The sequence below is a fragment of the Brassica oleracea genome, chromosome C4, assembly GCF_000695525.1.
Source record: "Brassica oleracea var. oleracea cultivar TO1000 chromosome C4, BOL, whole genome shotgun sequence".
In the NCBI taxonomy this organism is placed as follows: domain Eukaryota; kingdom Viridiplantae; phylum Streptophyta; class Magnoliopsida; order Brassicales; family Brassicaceae; genus Brassica; species Brassica oleracea.
This window is the reverse complement of record NC_027751.1, coordinates 6204998-6225534: the sequence shown is the minus strand read 5'-3', so window position 1 is coordinate 6225534 and position 20537 is coordinate 6204998. Positions and strand designations below refer to the sequence as shown.

Genomic DNA, 20537 nt, shown 5'->3' with positions numbered 1-20537 from the left:
CCGGAGCGACCTCTCGCAGCGACACAGCGAGGTCGCTCCCGAAGTGTGGAGCGACTACTCGGAGCGACGAGCGGAGGTCGCTCGCGTTTTCATCACTCGGAAACGCGAGAACGAGTCCGGAGCGACCTCTCGCAGCGACACAGCGAGGTCGCTCCCGAAGTGTGGAGCGACTACTCGGAGCGACGAGCGGAGGTCGCTCGCGTTTTCATCACTCGGAAACGCGAGAACGAGTCCGGAGCGACCTCTCGCAGCGACACAGCGAGGTCGCTCCCGAAGTGTGGAGCGACTACTCGGAGCGACGAGCGGAGGTCGCTCGCGTTTTCATCACTCGGAAACGCGAGAACGAGTCCGGAGCGACCTCTCGCAGCGACACAGCGAGGTCGCTCCCGAAGTGTGGAGCGACTACTCGGAGCGACGAGCGGAGGTCGCTCCGCGTCTTATTTCTGCTCGAACTTATGATTTCTCAAGGGCCTTTTGGTCATTTCATTATGCACGTTTTTATTTTCTAAACCTATGTTTTAATACTCTAGGAGCCACCAAGAGGGGGATCATCTTTGTTCTTAGAAAAACCACCAAAAACCTTTGGAAAGTCATCTCTTTGAATCAATTGATCAGTTTATTATTGAGAATTCTGTGTTCTTATCTATTTCCTGTGTTTCTCTACATGATTAATCTGAAATTCAATATGGGTTTAAGAGGAATCATGGAGATTAGTGAGTAATCACCTTTTGAATTCATGGGTTAGGGAGATTAAGGGTGATTAGGTTAGTTCTAGGATGTTTTAGTGTAGATCATTCTTGTTCCTTGCTAGTAGAGTATTCCTAATGCATCTTCTGAGTTGGCCACTCAAAAGTTGATCAATAGGCATTTCCTACCCGAAAGGTGTTTGATGAAATGCCTGAGACAACTCTCCTAGGCTTTTAGTGTACTTTGCCAAAGACATTTGTTGTTAAATGTGCTAAGATAGCTAATAGACTTGTTAGTAATGATTGCTTTTATATTATTCAACCAAAGACATTTGATGTTTGAGATATGTTAGCAAATGAGCATTTATCTAGACATAGAGCTTGCTTAGAATTGTGTCTAGGCTTAAGGTTGATAGTTTGATTGATCATTTGCCATCCTTAGTTCGATACTTGATCACCCAAGGTCTAATCCCTATGCCCATGAGTTCTCTTTTCCCTTAGTCAAGAAAGTATCATTTTGTTATTGCTTTCTAGTATTAGTAGTAGTTTAAAACCCATCTAAATCATTGGTTGCACTTAGATTAAGTGAGTACTTGCATTCTCAGTGCTTTGATATCCCTCAGAACTGGTTCGACAATCAGTATACTACATCATTTGTCTTAGGAGCCTTGAAAACTCCTAACATCACTGAGCACGGAGTAAAATGTCCATGTCCGTCGAACCTGCCAGAGCAGACGCAACAGCACCAATGACGCAAAGCAGTTGGGAAATAGCCCGGAGCAAACAGTCTCGTAGGCAATTGCATAGATGAATCGTCATGTACGGCATTGACCGGTGGAGATGTCGGTGTCGTGGAGTCCATGGAGGAGGCCTTTTTATCTTCGTTCGAGTCGGAAACTACACAAGGAGATGATTGGTCATTTAAACATAAAAAATTTGGTGAAAGCTTGTTTACAGGGATCTAAAACAAACATCGACCCTGAATAAACTCTGCATTCCAATGGTAACATGCAGAGTCTGATGAGAGGCCAGAGTCCAGTTCTGAAAAGAAGAAACATATAAAACCGTTCGCAGTACCTGGGTATCCGTTGGCCTTCCGCTGCCGGGCCTGCTCGCGGGGTGTGGGTGTGGATCTTCGACAGCGACGAGTTCGTCTGGGAAACCATAGCAATGAAAATCAAAGCCGATGCTGAGCTGCTGCAGTGAATCGAAACCGAAGACTACTAAAGTCGTCACGAGAGCTCGGAAGAAGACAAGACTTTTCGACTTTTAGGTTTAGCAGAATAATTCGATGGAGAGAGAGAAAGAGAATGGAGAAGAAAGATGTTTAATTACCGCGGTGGTTTGCGGGTGAGAAGTAACTCGGCGCGTCTGTCTTGGGAATCGCGACAGTCTCTCTCACGTGAGAAGGCTTCAGTGGCAAGGTCGCAATTTATGAGACAGATGAGGGTGTGATGCGTCTTTGCTGGATGAGTTGTATAGGGTCGAAAATGAACGCGACCCAAAGCGAAAATAAAAACTAAAGCGGACCCAAAGCCCAAAATAAAAACTTACATGCCACCCACTTTGCCAATATCTTCAGTTGTTAAGTCCTTTTTTTGGTCAACAGAAACATATGATTGGTGAGTTGGTGAGCCAATTCAGGTGGACAGCTTAAATGATTTACAAAAATGTTTTAATTTTTATATAAGAAATTATATTATGTTGTTCATTGGCAGTTATGGTCTAACTTGAGTTACAAGTAGTTTTCATTCATTTCTCTCTCTAAGCTCTAAAACTATGTTAGGCCTAGCATATATATGAATCTTTTGATAGCAGAAGTATACACTCAGTAACATATTTTAATATAGGGCAGAATACACAAATGATTCTTCTGCTTTACATTGAAAGCTATGAAAAAACTTGGAGAAGCTGTAGTACTTGGCTTGATTCAGATAGTTTTAGTTGTAAAGGACATCTTAAATAAAGAAAAAAAAAACTCATATTCACTTAACATGAAGAACTAGTTAAGAGCCAAATAAAGAAACGAAGGATTGCATTTTTTCAAAACTGTGTGATCTACATTACCGTTAAAGCTTTCTAGAAGCCTGCTTAGGCTAACTGAAAGGAACAGTTTGATGGTTGTGGCAGGCAAGGGTCTGGCATTCCTTGACAAGCAATATCGAAATCGACAAGCACTTCCGAGAATGGAAAGTTGTCGCTCAGAAAATCAATATCAAACAAATCAACTTCTGCTTCAGAGCCAGATGAAGAAGTCGAAACAAAATCTCCAGAAGCAGGTGGAGATAAGTTCGTTGTGGCATCAATGTCATCGAAGTTGAGCCTTCCTTTCGCATGATCTCTTTTACTCGACATATTTGCGTTAGACTTAACAGGGGAGAAAGAAGAAACCATATGGCTCCTTTCCACGGTATAAGAAGGATTTTGCTTGTGGGGACTGACTGTGATTCTCTCCTTAGTGACGATTGTGCAGTTTGTAGGAGTAACAGACACATCACTCTGAGGAGAGGCTTGATTTTGTGGTGTACTCAGACAAGATGGATTGGTCGGAGGTGACACGTCTGATCTGGTAAACAAACACTTTGCCACACTTGATGTAATATGAGATGACTCATTAGCTACATTGTTATCCACCGGTGGTATCTTTTTCCTACCTGTAATAAAGAAAAGAAGACACAACACGAACGTTTAAGGACAACCGATGGAGACTTAAAAAAAAAAGGTATCAACATTCAAATGAAAAGAACAAGAGTTTGCAGTAGACCGACCTTTATTAGAAGCAGAAGAAGCAGCTCCTAGAGAAACCTCAGGACTCTTTCGCTTTTTGGTAATAGATTGACTAGAGGGAGCTGTGAAATTCCCAACTCTTTTGTTTCCTGGCAATGATGCTGACATAAGGTTAGGCGTGTTAATATGCCCTGTGCCGCCTGAAAATAAGAAATATATCATTTTCCATTAGGAAAAAAAATAAAATCAGGATACAACAAGCAAAGATCAGGTTATTTTATATCATTTCTTTGGATACAAATGAACCAAGTGTGAGACTTTGGCACAATAAAGAAGAAACCTTACTTGTACATAACCATCACGGATAATAACAAAACAATCAGCTCAAGCAGCTTCAGTCTCTAAACCAGACCGTGTGGCAATAACTCAAAAGCAGTAGTATAGTACCTGAAGGAGAGACGCTGATGTTGTTTGGTTGAGAAGTAGTTGCGTGAGCTGCCGTCGTAATCGCCGGAGGTGGAAGAGCAGATGCGGTGGAGTTGTAAGCGTTCATGACATCCTGCATCCCATGTAATAGATTCTGAACGCGAGTCTTCTCTTGATCAAGTCTCGCATTTTCTTGATCGACAATGACTTTGAGCTCCTTGAGGCTGATGTATTCGTTCAAGATATCATCCAGTGGTATCAAACTGCACGGAGCCTAAAGAAACAGAGAGAATCTAATAAGAAAACCATTAAAAGAGGGATTAAAAATATAAAATAAAAAAATTTCAGATGAGTATTATTTTACTTCACGGAGTGGAGATTTGGAGATGAGAGAAGAAGCTTCGGATCTGAAGATGGATCGGGTTTCTAAGAATCGATTGTCGCATAGGTATCGATCCACGAGGTAAGCGACTTGAACTGGAGTCACTTTACCCTTCCCTACACGCTCTGAGCTCTTGGATCTGTTCGACCTCGCCATTTTTCTCCGATATAAGATTCGAAGTGAAGCGATCTAACAAAGAGAACAAAACAAAACGGGAGTGGAGATAGTCTGGAATGTATATATATAGAGAGAGGAGATTATTAGAAGAAGTAAACGAAGGAGCGGGAGGGGAGCGGGAACATTTTCGAGCGCCACTGGATACGGTTTAATTTCGCATTTTTGCGTCTGGTTCTCGCGGTAAAAATCCATTTTTTTTCCTAAGGGTCAAAATTAGAGAACTTAACCGTCCGGTTTAAAGTGTTTGCGCTTACTAATTGGGCCGGTTTGTCTACACAAATAAATCCTAGTGGTTTTCTATCGTTGGATTAATAATGTCAAGCAGTCTACGAATATGATAAAATAACGTTTGTTTTCAATGGTAGATTGTGATTTCATTAGCTTGTATACATCTAGAATTGGTGTATTTAATATTTTTATTTTTTCCACTGAATGATGCTTATATTTTTTTATTTCGAAATGGTATTTTATATTTTTTATTTTTATTTTGAATTGGTATTTTATAAAGCATATTATTTTGAGTGATAAATGTATAATTTTGAAATGTTAACGGTTTAATTATGTGAAATATGAAGGTAATAGTCATGAATAGGGCCTAATAAACGGGAAAATGGGTTTTTAATTCCCCGAGTATTTGTAATTAATACTTTTAATACCCAACTACTGCTTGCACATATTTAATTCTCGAGTAAATGTTGACCGTGCAAAATTAAACTCTAAAAATTCTACGGTTAGTTTTATCACGGAGACGTTAGTTTTAATAGAAGAAAATTCGAGTTTTGTCTTCTGAAACTTAAAAAATTCCTAAAATTATTCCTCATATGATTCCGGAGGAGAAGAGGTGAATTCCGGCGAGAACTAGACAATTCGGACGATTACAAAGGAAGACCATGATTTTTTGTTTAGTTACACAACAAATGTCCTTTGAATTTTTCTCATTGTTGCCATTGAAGTGAGCGTTCAAGTAAGTGTCAACAAGGCAAAGAAAGAAAGAAAAAACAACAATCCAAAGGACGTTCAGGTTAATGTGTCCCGACAAAAGTGGAGTGGCTGATTCTAACATCGTTGAGCTCATCCATCTAAGCTTCTCGGCTTTGGCGACCCATTACAAGACTCCCTCGAGCTTGACACGTAAAGTTTGCCGCGCAACTATGCTAAGCAAACCGGTTAATCAAGCCAAACCCAGCTGAACTTATAAATCAAGATCTTTTGTTCATCGATGAGCATCAATATAAAATTGATACTTTTGTTAAGGTAAGAACTGATATTTGTGTTTTTATTTCAAAGGAGCAACGAAGAAGAAAGAGATTACTTAAATGGAGAAGTGGATATGTTTCATCTTCTGTACAATTCAATCACATTAATATCATCTTGAAACATAAAGACTCGATCTTTACCAAAATAAATAGAAAAAGACTACTATGAAACATAGCAAAAAAACTACCCATATCAAACCAGAGCTACACCTCCTAGGCTGCAACTTCATTTGACAAATGTGGCAGCTCTGCAATAATAGATGATTGATTATGAGTTCCTCTCAAGTTACCTTTAAGGTCATAATCTTTAGACTTAGTTACTAACAGCATGCTCTTTTAGATCCAAGGAGAAGTATGTGTAGGAAGCTTCTCTACGTGAACGTCTTTTAGATCGTAGCTTTTTCTTTGTTTCTCTTGTTGACATCTACTTGAACACTTCAATGGCAACAATGAGCAAAATTCTAAGGAGATTTGTTGTGTAACTGAACAAAAATAATCATGTTTTTCATTCTTAATTGCGGGAGTTCGCCCCTTCTCCTCCGGATTCGTATGAGGAATCAGTTTTAGGGATTTTTTAGGTTTCAAAAGACAAACACTGATTTTTTTCCTAATAGAACTAACTTTTCTGTGAAAAAAGTTAACAGTTGACTTTTTAAAGTTTAATTTTGCCTAGTCAACATGTACTTAAAGATTAAATATGTGCAATAAATAGTTGGGTATTAAAAGTGTTAATTACAAATACCTGAGGAATTAAAAACCCATTTTCCCCCTAATAAACGTATAATTCTGATATGTTAACGGTTTAACTATGTGAATGTATAAGGGTAATAGTCCATTTGCTGCAGCCCAGCTCGTTTCTGCTAAATATTATTCACCATCATATTGACTGATATTTTTTCATCTGTATACACAATGTTTATGAAAGTGTGGTTTCTAAAACAATATTCATTGGTTCGCCTTACCATTTGTGTAAATTTCTGACATTGGACATCTATAGTTAACCCATAGTTTAGCTATCTTAATGTATTTTTGCAAGCTCAAAAAAAAAGGTCACAAATAATCCCAAAACCAAAACAACAAGGCCAGTATCGTGAACAGATCAACTGAATATCAGATCTCAGCGTTTTCTGTTAGTATCTGCAACTCCTATTTCGGAGATTTTAAGATAGATAACGCAGTTTTTCAATTAACATCATGGATCTGATTCTAACATCAACCGAAAGCTATCACCATTACATGTATATAAAAAAAAAAAGCAAAAGATGGATCTCAGTTTTTATTGTTTCTTCAAACTCCTTGAACGAGATTTGCAGATAGATAACGCAGTTTAGTAAACCAATCAATCATCGATCCAATCAGTGAATGCAAAACCAAAAAGAACACGCAAACGAAGAGAAGCATCTCAGAATCGAAAACCCCATTTTTATCTTCACTAGCAATCAAAGTGCAAGGATAACAATTTTTCATGGAATTCATCACCGATTGCTCCACCACCCTCGAACTAGAAAGAACAAAATAAGCCTCTAGAAAAAAATCTATCTAAACTAATCGTAACCCATCAAACATCAGACGAAGGAATCAGTCAGCCAAGGCTTGGAGATATATTTATACATGGCGCCTACAAAAAAAAAACAAGACAAAACCCTACTCTTCTGTTTGGTGGGAAAATGGGCTTTTAATTCCCAATCTATTTGCAATAGGCAATTTAAATACCGAATTATTGGTTGCGCGATTTAATGCCCCAACTAGTAGTTGACTTGGCAAATTAAAGACTACGAAAGTCAGCAGTTAAATCATAAAACTTTGTCGTTAGTTTTAATTCCCCTCAGTTACGATATAACTCAAAATCCCAAATTTGGAACCCTACTTTCGACAGGGGCAATTCCGGCGAGCGAGAGGTGTTTTCCGGCGGGATAAGAGAGCGAATCCGGCGACCTCATGAAGAACTTCGAGAAGAACAAGAAGCTTTGTCGGGAAACAGTTCAAATAGCTTCTGGATCAAAATATGTAAGTCATATGTTCTTTTCATTGTTTTGAAGAATCGAGTGACTGGTAAAAGATGGAAGTCCGGTTAAGATCTTTACATCAAAGTCCATAGCTAATCCAGGACGTCCTTATTTTCGATGTGCTTATTCTCGAGCGGTAAGATGTACTAGATTACTTATTCTCATGTGTTTGCCACTGATATCGCTTTATCTTTATCTTTCATGTGTTCATCTTTATCTTTCATGTGTGTTTCAGGATGGCCACTTGTTCAAGTGGGTTGAGGATGGAACATATGAAGAAGTGAATGAGCTGAAGGATGAAGGGATGTTTTTAATAAATGACCTCAAGCTTCAGATTGAGAACTTGAAAGAAGAAGTCCAAGGATGTAAAACGGAGATGAAAAAAATCAAAAGAATGACCATTATACTTTTTAGTGGTTTGTGTATTGTGGCCGTGGTTGTCTTCTGCGACAAGATGTTTGATCAAGGTGAAAGCTCACTTGTGTTTGGTAAGAAGACAATGTAAGAGATAATGTATGAGAGTGTAAGAAAATATGTATGAAAATCTAAGATAAATTATGTGTCTGAATGTAAAACAACTTATGTGTTTGAATGTATGACAATTTATGTTTAAAGAAGCTTATGAGATTGTTAGTTGATGATAAACCTATTGGTGCTTACTAGGGGAGTTTATAATAAATAAAGTTGTTCATAAACTTGATTTGAGATTGGGTTTTTGAGTTTACAAAAAGAGACCCTCATATATCCGAGAGCTAACATCCTATATCACCGAAAGCCAAAACCTTACAAACCCGAGAAAAACAATTCAAGCCGAGATCCTTACAAAACAATAAGATAACATAAACATGAAGAGACCACTACTGCACTTGGTAATGTAGGACACCTAGTCTTGTTATGGCCTTCCTTCCTACAGTTTGAGCAAGTTCCTACTCGACCATGACGGGTAAGCTTGTGTGGATTAGAAGACTCATGAGGACCTTTCTTCCTAGCATAGTCATTAGGTCTTCCACGGTTGAATCGTGAAGGTGGTGGAAGAATTGGCTGGCGACCTAACCTTGGCCACGATTTCATCCCTTGAACTGGCTTCATACCTTCTGCATATAGTTGGCGCCATGTTGAGGTCAAGTAGAAATCAGAGACGTAATCATTAAGATTTAATCTTGTTGTCGTAATGACACACATAGCATGCATACAAGGCAGACCATTCAACTGCCAGTAGCCACAACCACATGTTTTCTCAGCCATATTGACGGTGTATGCATCATCGTGATACTCTATCTCATGCATCTGTCCAGTGGTCATATATCTAATGCAATCTTTAGCTTTTTGACGGTTAAGCTCAATCTCCTTGTCTGCTCTTGGCGTGAACCGCTTATTCCATCTGTTGGTCAAAACCGTTCTCTTTGCATTCCTCACCATGGTCTTCCTCCTCACCTCTGTCAACATATCTAGAAGAGGCTTCCTCCTAGATTCTCTAACACTTCTGTTAAATGACTCAGACAAATTGTTGAGGTTGTCATTACAACACGATCCAAGCTTGAAGAATGCACGAGACCATGTCATCGGTGCAGTAGACTGCAAAGAGTCATAAGCCCCTTCATTGTACTTCTTAAGCGCCTCTCAGTTGTCTGTAAACGCTGCTGGTGTGTAGCTCCGGGCTATTTTCCAAAACAAACGTTCAAGAAGAATGTCTTTGTTTGTCTTCTTCCAATTCTCTAGAACATGTCTGGCACACATTCTGTGCTCGGCTTTAGGAAGCTCTTCATGAACTGCATGTAGTATACCCTGTACAAATGAACACTGAGCTTAAGTACAAAGAAAACAAAAGTAAATGAACAAATGAAGCTTAACTATATACCATGTGCTTGTCTGAAATTATTGTAACGGCCTCTCCATCTTCAAGTCCCAAATCTTTCTTCAGTAGTTGCACAAACCATAGCCAATTAGGATTATCTTCAACTTCAACGACAGCCCAAGCTATAGGAAAAATTCGATTATCCCCATCCCTACCGACAGCAGCAAGCATTTGGCCTTTTATATCCCATTTCATAAAAGCAGCATCCAATCCTATAATGGGCCGGCATGACTTCTTCCAAGAAGATTTTAAAGCTTCAAAACACATATACAACCTGTGAAATCTTTGCTTGCTTCCAGGAACTGGTCCCGGAATTGTCTCAATCTCCATTGTTGATCCGACATTTGATGAAAGTACCTCTTCCTGATAATCCCAAAGTCTACCAAAATGGGCTTCATGACCAGCTTTTCTTCTGGCTGCAAGTGTTGCCTTCGCTCTTCTGCATTGTTCCTCGGTTACAATCATGTTATACTCTCTCTTTATCTCATCAACCATGAAACGCGACCTGATTTTTGGATTAATTCGCAGTCTCTCTTCAAAAAGTTGTGCTATTGTTCCACACTTCAACAATCTAGTGTAGCCGGATCTAACGCAAATATGGGTATTCATGAAGACTTTCACCATCAGCTTGTTCCTACCTCTCTCGAAAGAGCAGTATACTCTCCAACCACATTTTTCTTTTTCATGTTGTGTGCACCGTGCTCCAAGCCTATCAGCTGATGATTTATAAAACTTTATGTCATACTGCGTCTTCAGTGAATACTTGAGAACAACATACTTGAATTCCTCGGCATTATTGAACGTCTTTCCTAACGCTAAAATCTCATCATCACCATAGTTGAATTGCCTTCTTTTTTCTTCTACATCTTGACGATCATCATCTGATAATGGATCCGGTATGTGATCGTCGTTCCAGACATCATCCCCACTATCGTCATCACCCTCGTGGTATTCATTTCCATCTTCACAGCCAGCCTCTCTAAAGTGATCCTCTTCACGGATTGGTACATCGATAAACTCATTATCATCCGACTGCAGCACCGGTTCAGACTCCTTGTATCCAGCCATATCTTCAACAATGACCTCACAATCATCTCCCTCAACGGATGAATTCTCACGCGACTCAATAGCTTCTTGTTCGTTTTGATGTTCCATAGTTTCTTCTTCATTCTCATGTACTGTTGTTTCTTCTTCATGTACCATTGTTTCTCCATCAAATCCAGACACATCAACATCTTGTGTCCTAATACAAAGTCCACATGTAAAGAGAATCATTAAGAACGAGAATCAATAACAAGAATCAAAAATAAAAATTAGTAACAGGGATAGTAACATGAAAAGAACTTATTTTACCTTTCTCTCAGCATCTATGGGAACTTCAGAAACGTTTGGACCTGCAAGAATGTTGGGAGCATCAGAAACATTGGGAACTTCAGGAACTATGGGATTTGATGATCCTCTTCGGGTTTGAAGCTTATTCCGTGCTCCTCCTCGTCTTCCGGTGAACGTCCTCACCATCACACCGGAAATCTCTTTGCACTCAATCTAGGGTTTCAGATTGGGGATTTCTGAGTTTTTAAGAAAAGTCGAAAACAATGTTTCACAGTACTAACGGGTTCCGTTTAAAACATGACGTCTGACTTCTGTAGTCTTTAGTTTACCAAATCAACAACTAGTTGAGGCATTAAATCGCGCAACCAATAGTTTGGTATTTAAATTGCCTATTGCAAATAGATTGAGAATTAAAAGCCCATTTTCCCTCTGTTTGGTAACGAAAATATCTTAATCGATAGTACGGACAGGACTAAACCTTTGCTACTCTAACTGCGTGCCGTTTTTTGGCTTTCACATATGCAAAAAACATACGTGCCGTTCTGAAACAACCGAGCATGGGCCTTACCACCGAAGGAAGTAACTCTCTGAACCACCACACAAAACAGAGACGTGTCAAAACTGCTTCTGTCTAAATCTTGGCTACCATGCAAATAGTAACAATGACTCGTCGTTACAAACTTCTCGATGTTTCCAAACATTCCATTTGAGTTTATCCATATCTTCGTTATATACACAACCTTATCAAATGCTTGCTTTTAACAACCGCAATAACCAAACTGATAAATAACAAAACCTGTGGGAATACTTTTTTTTTTTGGTAAAGCTTACATAATGGGAATGGTATTTGGTAAAATCTCCGTGGAGACACCCAAATACACCGTGGTCAAATCCGGCGACGGTTACGAGATCCGTGAGTATCCACCCGCCGTTGCGGCCGAGATCACTTACGATCCTTCCGAATTCAAAGACAACAAAGACGGCGGCTTCTCGGTCTTGGCCAAGTACATAGGCGTGTTCGGCAAACCGGAGAACCAGAAGCCGGAGAAGATCGCCATGACAGCTCCGGTGATCACCAAGGAAGGGGAGAAGATCGCCATGACAGCTCCGGTTGTGACCAAGGAAGAAGGAGGAGGAGGAGGAGAGAAGAAGACGGTGACGATGCAGTTTCTGTTGCCTGAAGTGTACAAGAAGGCTGAGGACGCGCCGCGTCCGACTGACGAGAGGGTGGTGATTAGGGAGGAGGGAGGGAGGAAGTACGGCGTTGTCACGTTCAGTGGAACCGCGGCGGAGAGTGTGGTGGGGGAGAAGGTGGAGAAGCTGAGGAGTGATCTCGAGAGAGATGGGTTTAAGATCACCGGAGATTACGTCCTTGCTAGGTATAATCCTCCGTGGACGTTGCCTCCTTTCAAGACCAACGAAGTCATGATTCCTGTTGAATGAAGAACACTCTATCCAACGTCTTTTCAGAACAATAATGTATACAATGCCAGGTTTTGAATTTTAATGAATCAACGAACAAAGTTCTTGTTCCGACAAGGGTGAACAAAAAAAAAAAAAGAAGAGAAGTGTGTTTGGGTTGAATTATTAGAATCTAATTTTATTTTGTTTTTAACCGGAGAAGAGCTTAAAAACGATGACGATTAAGTTGAAGAGCATGAGAGGAAGCCTCATGTAGTGGCAGGCGTGGATGAGACCGACGATTTGGCCTTTGAGGGAGTTTCTTTTGCCGGTTTGGTGAAGCTCTGTGAGTGTCCATCCTCTGGGAGCTAAGAAACGGTCTTCGTTGAGGATAGCTAGTGCGTTGGCGAATAGCAGTAACCCTTCCATTAGCGTCCAGAACCCCATGATGATTTATCTGTAATACGCAACACCAAATGGTTGAGAAAGATCAAGAATCATGGGGTAAAGAGAGAGAGAGATAATCTCTTCAACAAGCAACATAATCACCTAAGCATTTTATTAGATCATACAGATTACATTTTTTTCAATCAAGCTCCAAATTTATTCATAGATTAATTGACTCACATTCAATCTTAACTATACTAATCTCTTATTTAAAGGATTTCTAGTTAAATTTAAGGCTAACTCATCGATTCATTGATCTCCCCCTAACCTCAGATCCCAAGACTACAGATTTCAAAGCTAAGATAGACGTTTCCACCATGAGAACTAAGAGAGAGAGAGATACTTACATGTGTGTCGAAATCCACGGCGTCGAGAATCGAATTGAATCGAGATTGATGATGGGTTATAGATCTTGTTGAAGATCACCAAACCTGCAAATATGATTTGAGTAAACCATAACCGGTTTTTTCGAGGGTTGACCCGACTAGAAGATGTTCGGGTCAGGACCCGATTTATGACTCTGTTCAGCGTATTCTATTTTAATATTTGTATGATCAATTAATAACCAACAAATCAGAGTGGCGCAGCGGAAGCGTGGTGGGTCCATAATCCACAGGTCCCAGGATCGAAACCTGGCTATGATAATTATTAATATTTTTTTATTATTTTTCAAATATCCCGAAACCCTAACAAACAACTAAAAAAAGGTTGTTTCTTCTTCTTCTTCTGAGGCAATAGCTGATACTCTTTTCAACTTATCTTCTACTGAGACTAGTGATGGTCCCCTTGTCCAATTGCCTCCTCCTTCCACCAAACTTCCTAGAGATAAACATGTAACCTCCCTTTTTTTTTTTTACTCTTCACTATCTCCACTCTCATGAGACAGTGTGTGCGATGAATCAGGACATGTATGTTATGAGCCTTTCCAGAAGATAGAACAGAACAGCAGATTTGGAATCTTGCCTGTTTGCGTTTTGCTTGTCACTTCATCTTTTGAATGTACTACTATAATCATATCCTAACGTTCTCCCTTTTTTTTTCTCTCCTAGCTTCCAAGGCCTAAGCCTCCTACAAAGTGGGAAGAGTTTGCTCTCAAGAAAGGTAAAGCTGATTTAGAGAGTTTATTTTTGTGGATTTCAAGTTTTATTCTATTCAGATTTAATGGGTTAACAACCTCTTTGTTCTACAGTTTGATGATAAATTTGTTTTTGGTTCTGTTTCTTAGGTATACAGAAACGCAAGAAGGACAAGATTGTATACGACGAAACAACTGATCAGTTTAAGCGTCGCCATGGTTACGACCGTGTTAACGATGATAACGATATCCCCATTATCGAGGCCAAGGCATCAGATGATAGGTCTTGCGCTAAAAAAAACACTTTCCTATCTTTTGCTTTAGATTATGTTGTTAGTTTCTTGATGAAACCAAGTTCGCTTAACTGCAGAACCAGGAGAAGACCCTTTTGCCAAGAGACTAGATGATAAAAAGAAGAGAGTTGGAAAGCAAGAAAAGAAAAGAACAGATTACAGAATCTGAAGACAGCTGCAAAAGCTGGTGCTTTACCGAGGTAATATTAACAACTTCTTAGATTAGCATTATCATACCACCATGTTTTATGGTTTTGATAACTGAAGATCCAAATGGGTTTTACATGCAGCCATGTCCAACTTGCTGTAACCGCATTGCCCATATCAGGCACCAAAACTCGGCCACAGAAAATTGGAAAGGAGGCACTTGGTGATGTAGCTGGTTTAGCTGCTACTTCAACCGCTAGTGGTGGTAAATTCGATAAAAAGCTGCCTGGAGAAAAACCTCCTAAGAAGCAAGGCAAACACCACAAGGTTAGTCATCAGTCATCAGTCATCTTCACCTTCCGTTTTAGTTAATTTGTATTTTCTAATTTGTGGGAATTTTTCGCAGTATTTACCGGTTGTACCAAGATACGGAATGGTCGACGAGGAAAAAGAACAGACTAATAAAGTACTTGGCAAGTTATTGTCAAAGCATTCACATGAGATCCTCAACGTTGGAATGGTAAAATCGAAAAAACTTCTCATCTCTCTCTCTCTGGTTTTGGTCTCTTGCCTCTGATATTATTTGTATATGTGAGTTAGGCGATAAACATGTACAACGACAAGAAGGAGAAGAAGAAGTCAGGAAGATCAGATAAGTTGAAAGTTAAGAAAGACATTACCAAGAAGAAGCCTTATGCATGCCAACAAAGCCAACTGAAGAGACTCCACCTTGTTTTATTTACTTCTCTCTATCGCATAACAAGATGTTACAAGATTCTGTATTTCGTATACTATATTTATGTTATAATTTTTTTGATACCAGAACACAATTTAGAACTATAAGTTTGTAGAAAGTAATCTCTCTTGTCGGCATTTGGATTCTGTTAGTTTGGTCTTTTCGAGTTGGTTAGGTTGGAATTCATTTAGTTTGGTTTGCCTGTCAACTGAACTGAAAAAATTGGTTTGATTTCCGGTTAGTTTAGTTTCAAAATTTATACTAAATTTAACCAAACTTTTTTGAATTCGATTAAATTCCGGTTTAAAAGGTCGTCGAAAGGATCTCGGAGACCCGCCACTAGTTAAATATTTTTTTTTAATTAGGTTAAGTTTAGTTAGTTTGATTTGAATTTTTTATATTAGTTTGGTAAAGAAAAATATTTTAAAAGAAAATGTGGACTAACAGTTTACTGAACCGAAAATTATTTTTCTTTAATTGCTGAATTGAACCGAGAACCAAACCGGAGGCCTACTCTTGTTACAAAAAGGTTCCAGTGAGAGGAGAATTAATACGGACAATTCCCGTTGATGTCCTCTTGTTCTTCACTTTTTCACTTCTTAGGATTGGTTAAGACTATCATGTACACATTTTCAAACCATCATATATGTATAACCACACATTGCATTGCATGCTATGTTTTGTTTACATGCAATCTCTTTCCTTATTCCGTGTTTCTTACATTCAAAGTAGAGAAGTTCAAAAGACCAACTCTGTGTGTTTTCAAACCTTTAACCACTCAAGACAAGGACACAAACCCCAGCAGAACCTCGCAGGGTAATAATCTTTCATGTAAATCTCTTTACCAAAACCGATAATGTAAAAGTTGAAGGCTTTCCTACGATCTTCCATCGTGACGCGTGTCACAGGCACAACGGATATGGCGTGTCTCTCGCAGACTACATTAGCAGTTGGTGGAACTTCAGCTCTCAACGAGATGACTTCTGAGGAGAACTTGTTTAGGAAGTACGAGTCTGCAAAGTAAGCTGGTGTGCACTGGTATGCTTGTGTGTTGCAAAGCTGAACACCTTCTGCTCTGTGAAACACCTCTTCTGGTACAGAACCAGCTCCTCTCGTTGCACTCACCTTTCGCTTTGACAGTGTCTTCCTGTCAAAACGCAAAAATAAAAATCAAGTCTTTTAGTAGGCTTGGGCAAAAAAAAAACCGGAACTGGAAAAGAAATACTAAAACCATGGAATAACCGAACCGTTCCTATATTTCTATATCTAAAATAACTGAAAACATACCCAAAGATATTTTTAACATAACTAAATTTATATTAAAAAGCTATTATAAGTATCCAAAAGTATTTGAATAAACCAAAATTATCAAAAAATATCCAAAATATCCAAAAGTATTGGGATACTTTAATCCTAAATATCTAAAATAATCCAAATTATTCTATCCGAATCATCCTAATTACTCAATATTTTATCCGAAGTACCCGATATTTTACCAAATTACCCGAAATAACCGAACCGAACAAACGGAAACCAATTTTTTCCGGGTATTAGACCCGAACTACCCAACCAAAACCCAAACCGATACCCGAAACGCCTATTCTTATTTTTTAGTTTGCCACTTAAAGCCAATTTCATTTACTCATAAAAGAGCTTACCATCTTACAACTGCGATACTGCTTGTCAGAAGAGAGCCAGAACCATTACAAGTCTCGCATTTGATTAACCCGCGAGATTGGCAATTAGGACAAGGAAGCTTTCCTTCACCATTACATTCTCCACATCTGTGAGAGAAAAAAAGAAGGTTTACAGTTTGCAAACGCAACCATCAGACTGAAAGTTTACGTTCTTGAAATGAGACTTTACATCGAGTCCGATCCATCTTTATGAGCAATCAAACCTCTTCCATAACACTTAGAACACTTCATCACCTGATTCTCCTTGTAAAACCCAGGCTCTCCATCAGCATTGCACGTTGGACACACTACTTCTCCTCTTCCTGTGCAACCTATTAATCAAAATGGCCTCTTCAGCATCATCCTAACCATAACTAAGGACATAAGAAAGAGTCTTACCTGTGCACTTGTCAACAGTCTCAGAATGAGGAACCGGGACTCGAGTCTCTTTGTAAGGGACAAAGAGAGTAGGAAACTGCGACCTCAGGTCTAATTGCCATAACTCAGGAGCAGATCCATGTTTCTTCCCATTGAAACTCCCACCGGTGAAAGGCACCGTCTGTGTCAAAGCTTCCCTCTCTTCGATAAAAGTGTCGAGAGTTCCCACATAGACATTGCAGTCTTCGACCGCACGGATCTTCCACGTGCGAGCAGGACGGCTTCCCCAACAGCAACGGTGGCCGATGTGATCAATGAGCAGCTCTCTTATCTCAATCTCATCAAGCACCTGCCTGAAGAAAAAAAGTAAATAACATCAACATATGATCCGAACATGTGTAAAAGCTTTAATCTTTGAATCCTAACAAGAGCAATGAGATTAAAAGTAGGAACCTTTTTTTACCTTTGAAGTTCAAGACCTGCTCCAGAGGCACTCGGATAGCCAATAGCTTCCGCTGTGAAACAGAGCCAACAAAAAGGATGAAACTTTCACACTTTTAAGGATCAAAGTCAGAGACTTACGAGTGGGCAACGAGACGGGGGTTGTTAAAACGGGAGGGTAGAGAGGCGAAGGATCGGAAACAGCGGAAGCTGAACGGACTTCCTCGACGGTGACACCAGCTCCGGCGAAGGAAAAGTTATTACGAGCAGAGGAGCTGTTTCTCTGAAGGTACTGGTATGAATCCCATCTCTCGGACTCCTTCGTTTTATCTGATTCAACAAAAGAGACATGAGTGATGAGAGGATTCAAAAACTGAGGAGGAGAAAGTTAAGTTCTTTATTGAATCGAATACCTGAAAGCAGAGGCTTCTCCATGGATCACGAATCTCTCTCTCTCTCTTTGACTCTGTCTTTGTGCTATCAGAAACCGATATAGAGAAGAAAGAAGAGATTTTTCTTTCTTACAGAGTAAGGAAACGCCAAAGTCAGTCAATTCCGATCCTATTATGTTTTGTTGCTTGCTTTCTCGTGATCACAATTTTCATTTACACGAAACAGAGACAGAAGAGATTTTCTTGTCGGATCCGGATAAGATCGGGTCATTAAGTTTGTTTCCGTGTGAAACGGTTGAGGATTTCACCCACCTCTGATTTTGCAAGCGCGTGTAAGACCAGAGAATAACTATTGCACTTGCCACTTATGTGTATGGTCAATGACACTGTCTTTAAGAGTTTACCAAGACAAGCAAAGGGTTTAGCACATTCACATGGATGTATGGGTGCATATCAACAACAACTAAAACATGTTATTATTTAATTCAAACAATTTATAAAAACCAATAGTATTTGTAACCTCTGCAGTAACTATATTCATCTCCTTTCCCATAATACAAAATTTAATGTGATAGTTATGTATTTTGGATGCATTTTAGAGCATGGCCATTGGTGGAGATTTTAATAGATTTACGAGAATAAAATTTTTAAAATGATTGAAAAAGTGGACAGAAACAAGAAACGGGTTCTCCGAGGAAATCTCGCTAACCATGTTGTGCCAGATTTTAAGTGGCTTGATTTTCAGATAAGATTAAGGTGATGATTGTTTCATTAGTTTTTAGTTTTAGCTTTTAGATTTTAGATTTTAGTTTTTGGTTTTTAGATTTTGGTTTTTGGTTTTTGGTTTTTGGTTTTTGGATTTGTTGTATTTTTTAAAAAATTTCAAAAATTAACTAATACGTTATTTTAAAATAATATAATAAAATAGCAGTAAATATTTAGATTTTACAATTAAAAATTATCAAAATACTGTGATTATTATTTTAAAATAAAATACAATAACATATTTTAATTATTAGATTTTTATAAAAAATATATTATAGTAAAATATAAATCATCAAATATATATAAAATTACACAAAAATAAAAATATTAAATTTTGAAACTACTTACAATTTTTTCTTATATAAATTATTTTTATTTTAAAACTTGAATAGAAATAGTTTTTCTTATATAAATATTATAAATGATACAAAAATAAAAATACATAAAATTTTGAAAAATTATAAATTTTCTTATATAAATTATTTATATTTTCTTAAAGTTGAATGGCAATTTTTATAATTCAGGATTATACAATATATTTTATTAATAAAACATATTGTGTTTTTATAATTTTTTGTTATTTTTAATGTGACTAATAATTATTAAAATAATTCAATTGTTTTATTTATAGAAACTAATAACTAAGTTTTAAAATTAAATAATATTATTTATAAAATTATAAATTTAATTACAGATATGAAACACAAATTAAAATATTTCACATTATTGTTTAAATGATATCTAATGTACAAAATATTTTATGATAATTTTAATTTTTATGATTAATTAATTATAATGTAGTAGTTTCTACAAAAAAAAATCAAAATTCGTTTTTCTTCATAAAAGCTCACAAAAGTTGGTTTTTAGTTTTTCTTCATAAATTGGTTAAACTTTTCAAAAACTAGTTTCCCTAAATTTTAGGGAATCTATTTATTGAAAATCTTGATTGGCAACTCAAATGGTTTTTACAAAAACCAAAAACAAAAACCAAAAACTTGATTGGATAAAAATGGTTTCTACATAAACAAAAACCAAAAACTAAAGCAAAAACCATAAAAAATCAAAATAAAATTAATCTATTGTCAAGAACCTCATTTCGAGGATGTATGCGCTAAACGCGTAAAACAAATAATATCATCATCAAACCATAGATAATTAGTCAGTCATAAACACGATCTATTGAAAATAGTAGGCCTGAGTGTTTTTAACTCAACCCAAAATACCGACCTTAACCCGAACCGGAAAAACCAAAACCGAATCTGAACTGTTTTACAAAAATATCCGAATGAGATTTATGAACTTACGACTTTGGACTTTGTTTAACCCGAACCGAACCGAAATCCGAATTAGGATCTGAAGATATCTGAAATTAGTTAAATATGTTGATGTTTTTATATATATTAAGGTGATTTAGATATTTTAGAGCATTCAAAATATTTTTGTAATTTGTTTTATTTGTTATTTTAAATACTTTTTAGTTAATTTAGATAGTTTAACTAATTTTTAATTAGATTTGTAAATAATTTATATATTTTGAATTTTTTTTGGTCAATTTTCGAGGTTTTTAAAAATATATTTTTGTACGATTTTAAACATTGGCTAAATCCGATCCGAACCGAACCCGGAAGGAACCGAACCGAACCCGATCCTATAATTAGTAAAAACCGAATGGTACTTATGAGCATAACACTGAAAATCCGAATCATCCGGACCGAAACCGAACGGACCACCGAACGTCCATGCCTAGAAAATAATATGAAACCATATACATGATTAGTATAAAATAGAAACAAATAAGGTTTGACAGAGTGTGTAGTTTCACTACCGACATCCACTCGCTTCCACATTTGAAATTTTTATTCACCTTCTCTCTCTCCCACTCACGCTTTTGCAAAGTTTCAATCTTTCATGGCGTATTCTCTCTCACAATCACTTCTCG

General features: G+C 37.9%; 5 protein-coding genes, 1 non-coding gene and 1 pseudogene across 6 annotated transcripts; 3 read left to right on the top strand and 4 right to left on the bottom strand.

Moving 5' to 3' along the window:
* Nucleotides 1-2737: 2737 nt before the first annotated feature.
* On the bottom strand, nt 2738-4377 carry LOC106341288. The gene is made up of 4 exons (XM_013780089.1): nt 4204-4377; nt 3861-4113; nt 3455-3613; nt 2738-3340 (listed from the first exon to the last, which is right to left on the bottom strand). Exons 1-4 carry the CDS (start codon nt 4375-4377, stop codon nt 2778-2780), a joined length of 1149 nt encoding a protein of 382 aa, XP_013635543.1. The 3' UTR covers nt 2738-2777.
* A 4903-nt stretch (nt 4378-9280) lies between these two features.
* LOC106337953 lies at nt 9281-10882 on the bottom strand. Its single transcript, XM_013777043.1, has 3 exons — nt 10869-10882; nt 9519-10758; nt 9281-9445 (listed from the first exon to the last, which is right to left on the bottom strand). Exons 1-3 carry the CDS (start codon nt 10880-10882, stop codon nt 9281-9283), a joined length of 1419 nt encoding a protein of 472 aa, XP_013632497.1.
* Nucleotides 10883-11562: 680 nt separating this feature from the next.
* LOC106337080 (heme-binding-like protein At3g10130, chloroplastic) lies at nt 11563-12407 on the top strand. The gene has a single exon (XM_013776115.1). It carries the CDS (start codon nt 11682-11684, stop codon nt 12288-12290), a length of 609 nt encoding a protein of 202 aa, XP_013631569.1. The 5' UTR covers nt 11563-11681; the 3' UTR covers nt 12291-12407.
* LOC106337081 (protein transport protein yos1-like) lies at nt 12328-13122 on the bottom strand. Its single transcript, XM_013776116.1, has 2 exons — nt 13043-13122; nt 12328-12705 (listed from the first exon to the last, which is right to left on the bottom strand). The coding sequence occupies exon 2, from the start codon at nt 12693-12695 to the stop codon at nt 12459-12461; it is 237 nt and encodes a 78-aa protein (XP_013631570.1). The 5' UTR covers nt 12696-12705; nt 13043-13122; the 3' UTR covers nt 12328-12458.
* An 87-nt stretch (nt 13123-13209) lies between these two features.
* On the top strand, nt 13210-15083 carry LOC106337952 (annotated as a pseudogene).
* On the top strand, nt 13268-13339 carry TRNAM-CAU. Its single transcript has one exon. It is a non-coding gene; the product is annotated as a tRNA-Met (tRNA).
* A 486-nt stretch (nt 15084-15569) lies between the features above and the next one.
* Nucleotides 15570-18075, bottom strand: LOC106336774 (protein SSUH2 homolog). The gene is made up of 7 exons (XM_013775707.1): nt 17855-18075; nt 17583-17771; nt 17464-17515; nt 17022-17353; nt 16813-16954; nt 16605-16730; nt 15570-16093 (listed from the first exon to the last, which is right to left on the bottom strand). The coding sequence occupies exons 1-7, from the start codon at nt 17874-17876 to the stop codon at nt 15709-15711; spliced, it is 1248 nt and encodes a 415-aa protein (XP_013631161.1). The 5' UTR covers nt 17877-18075; the 3' UTR covers nt 15570-15708.
* Between the last annotated feature and the right edge of the window lie 2462 nt (nt 18076-20537).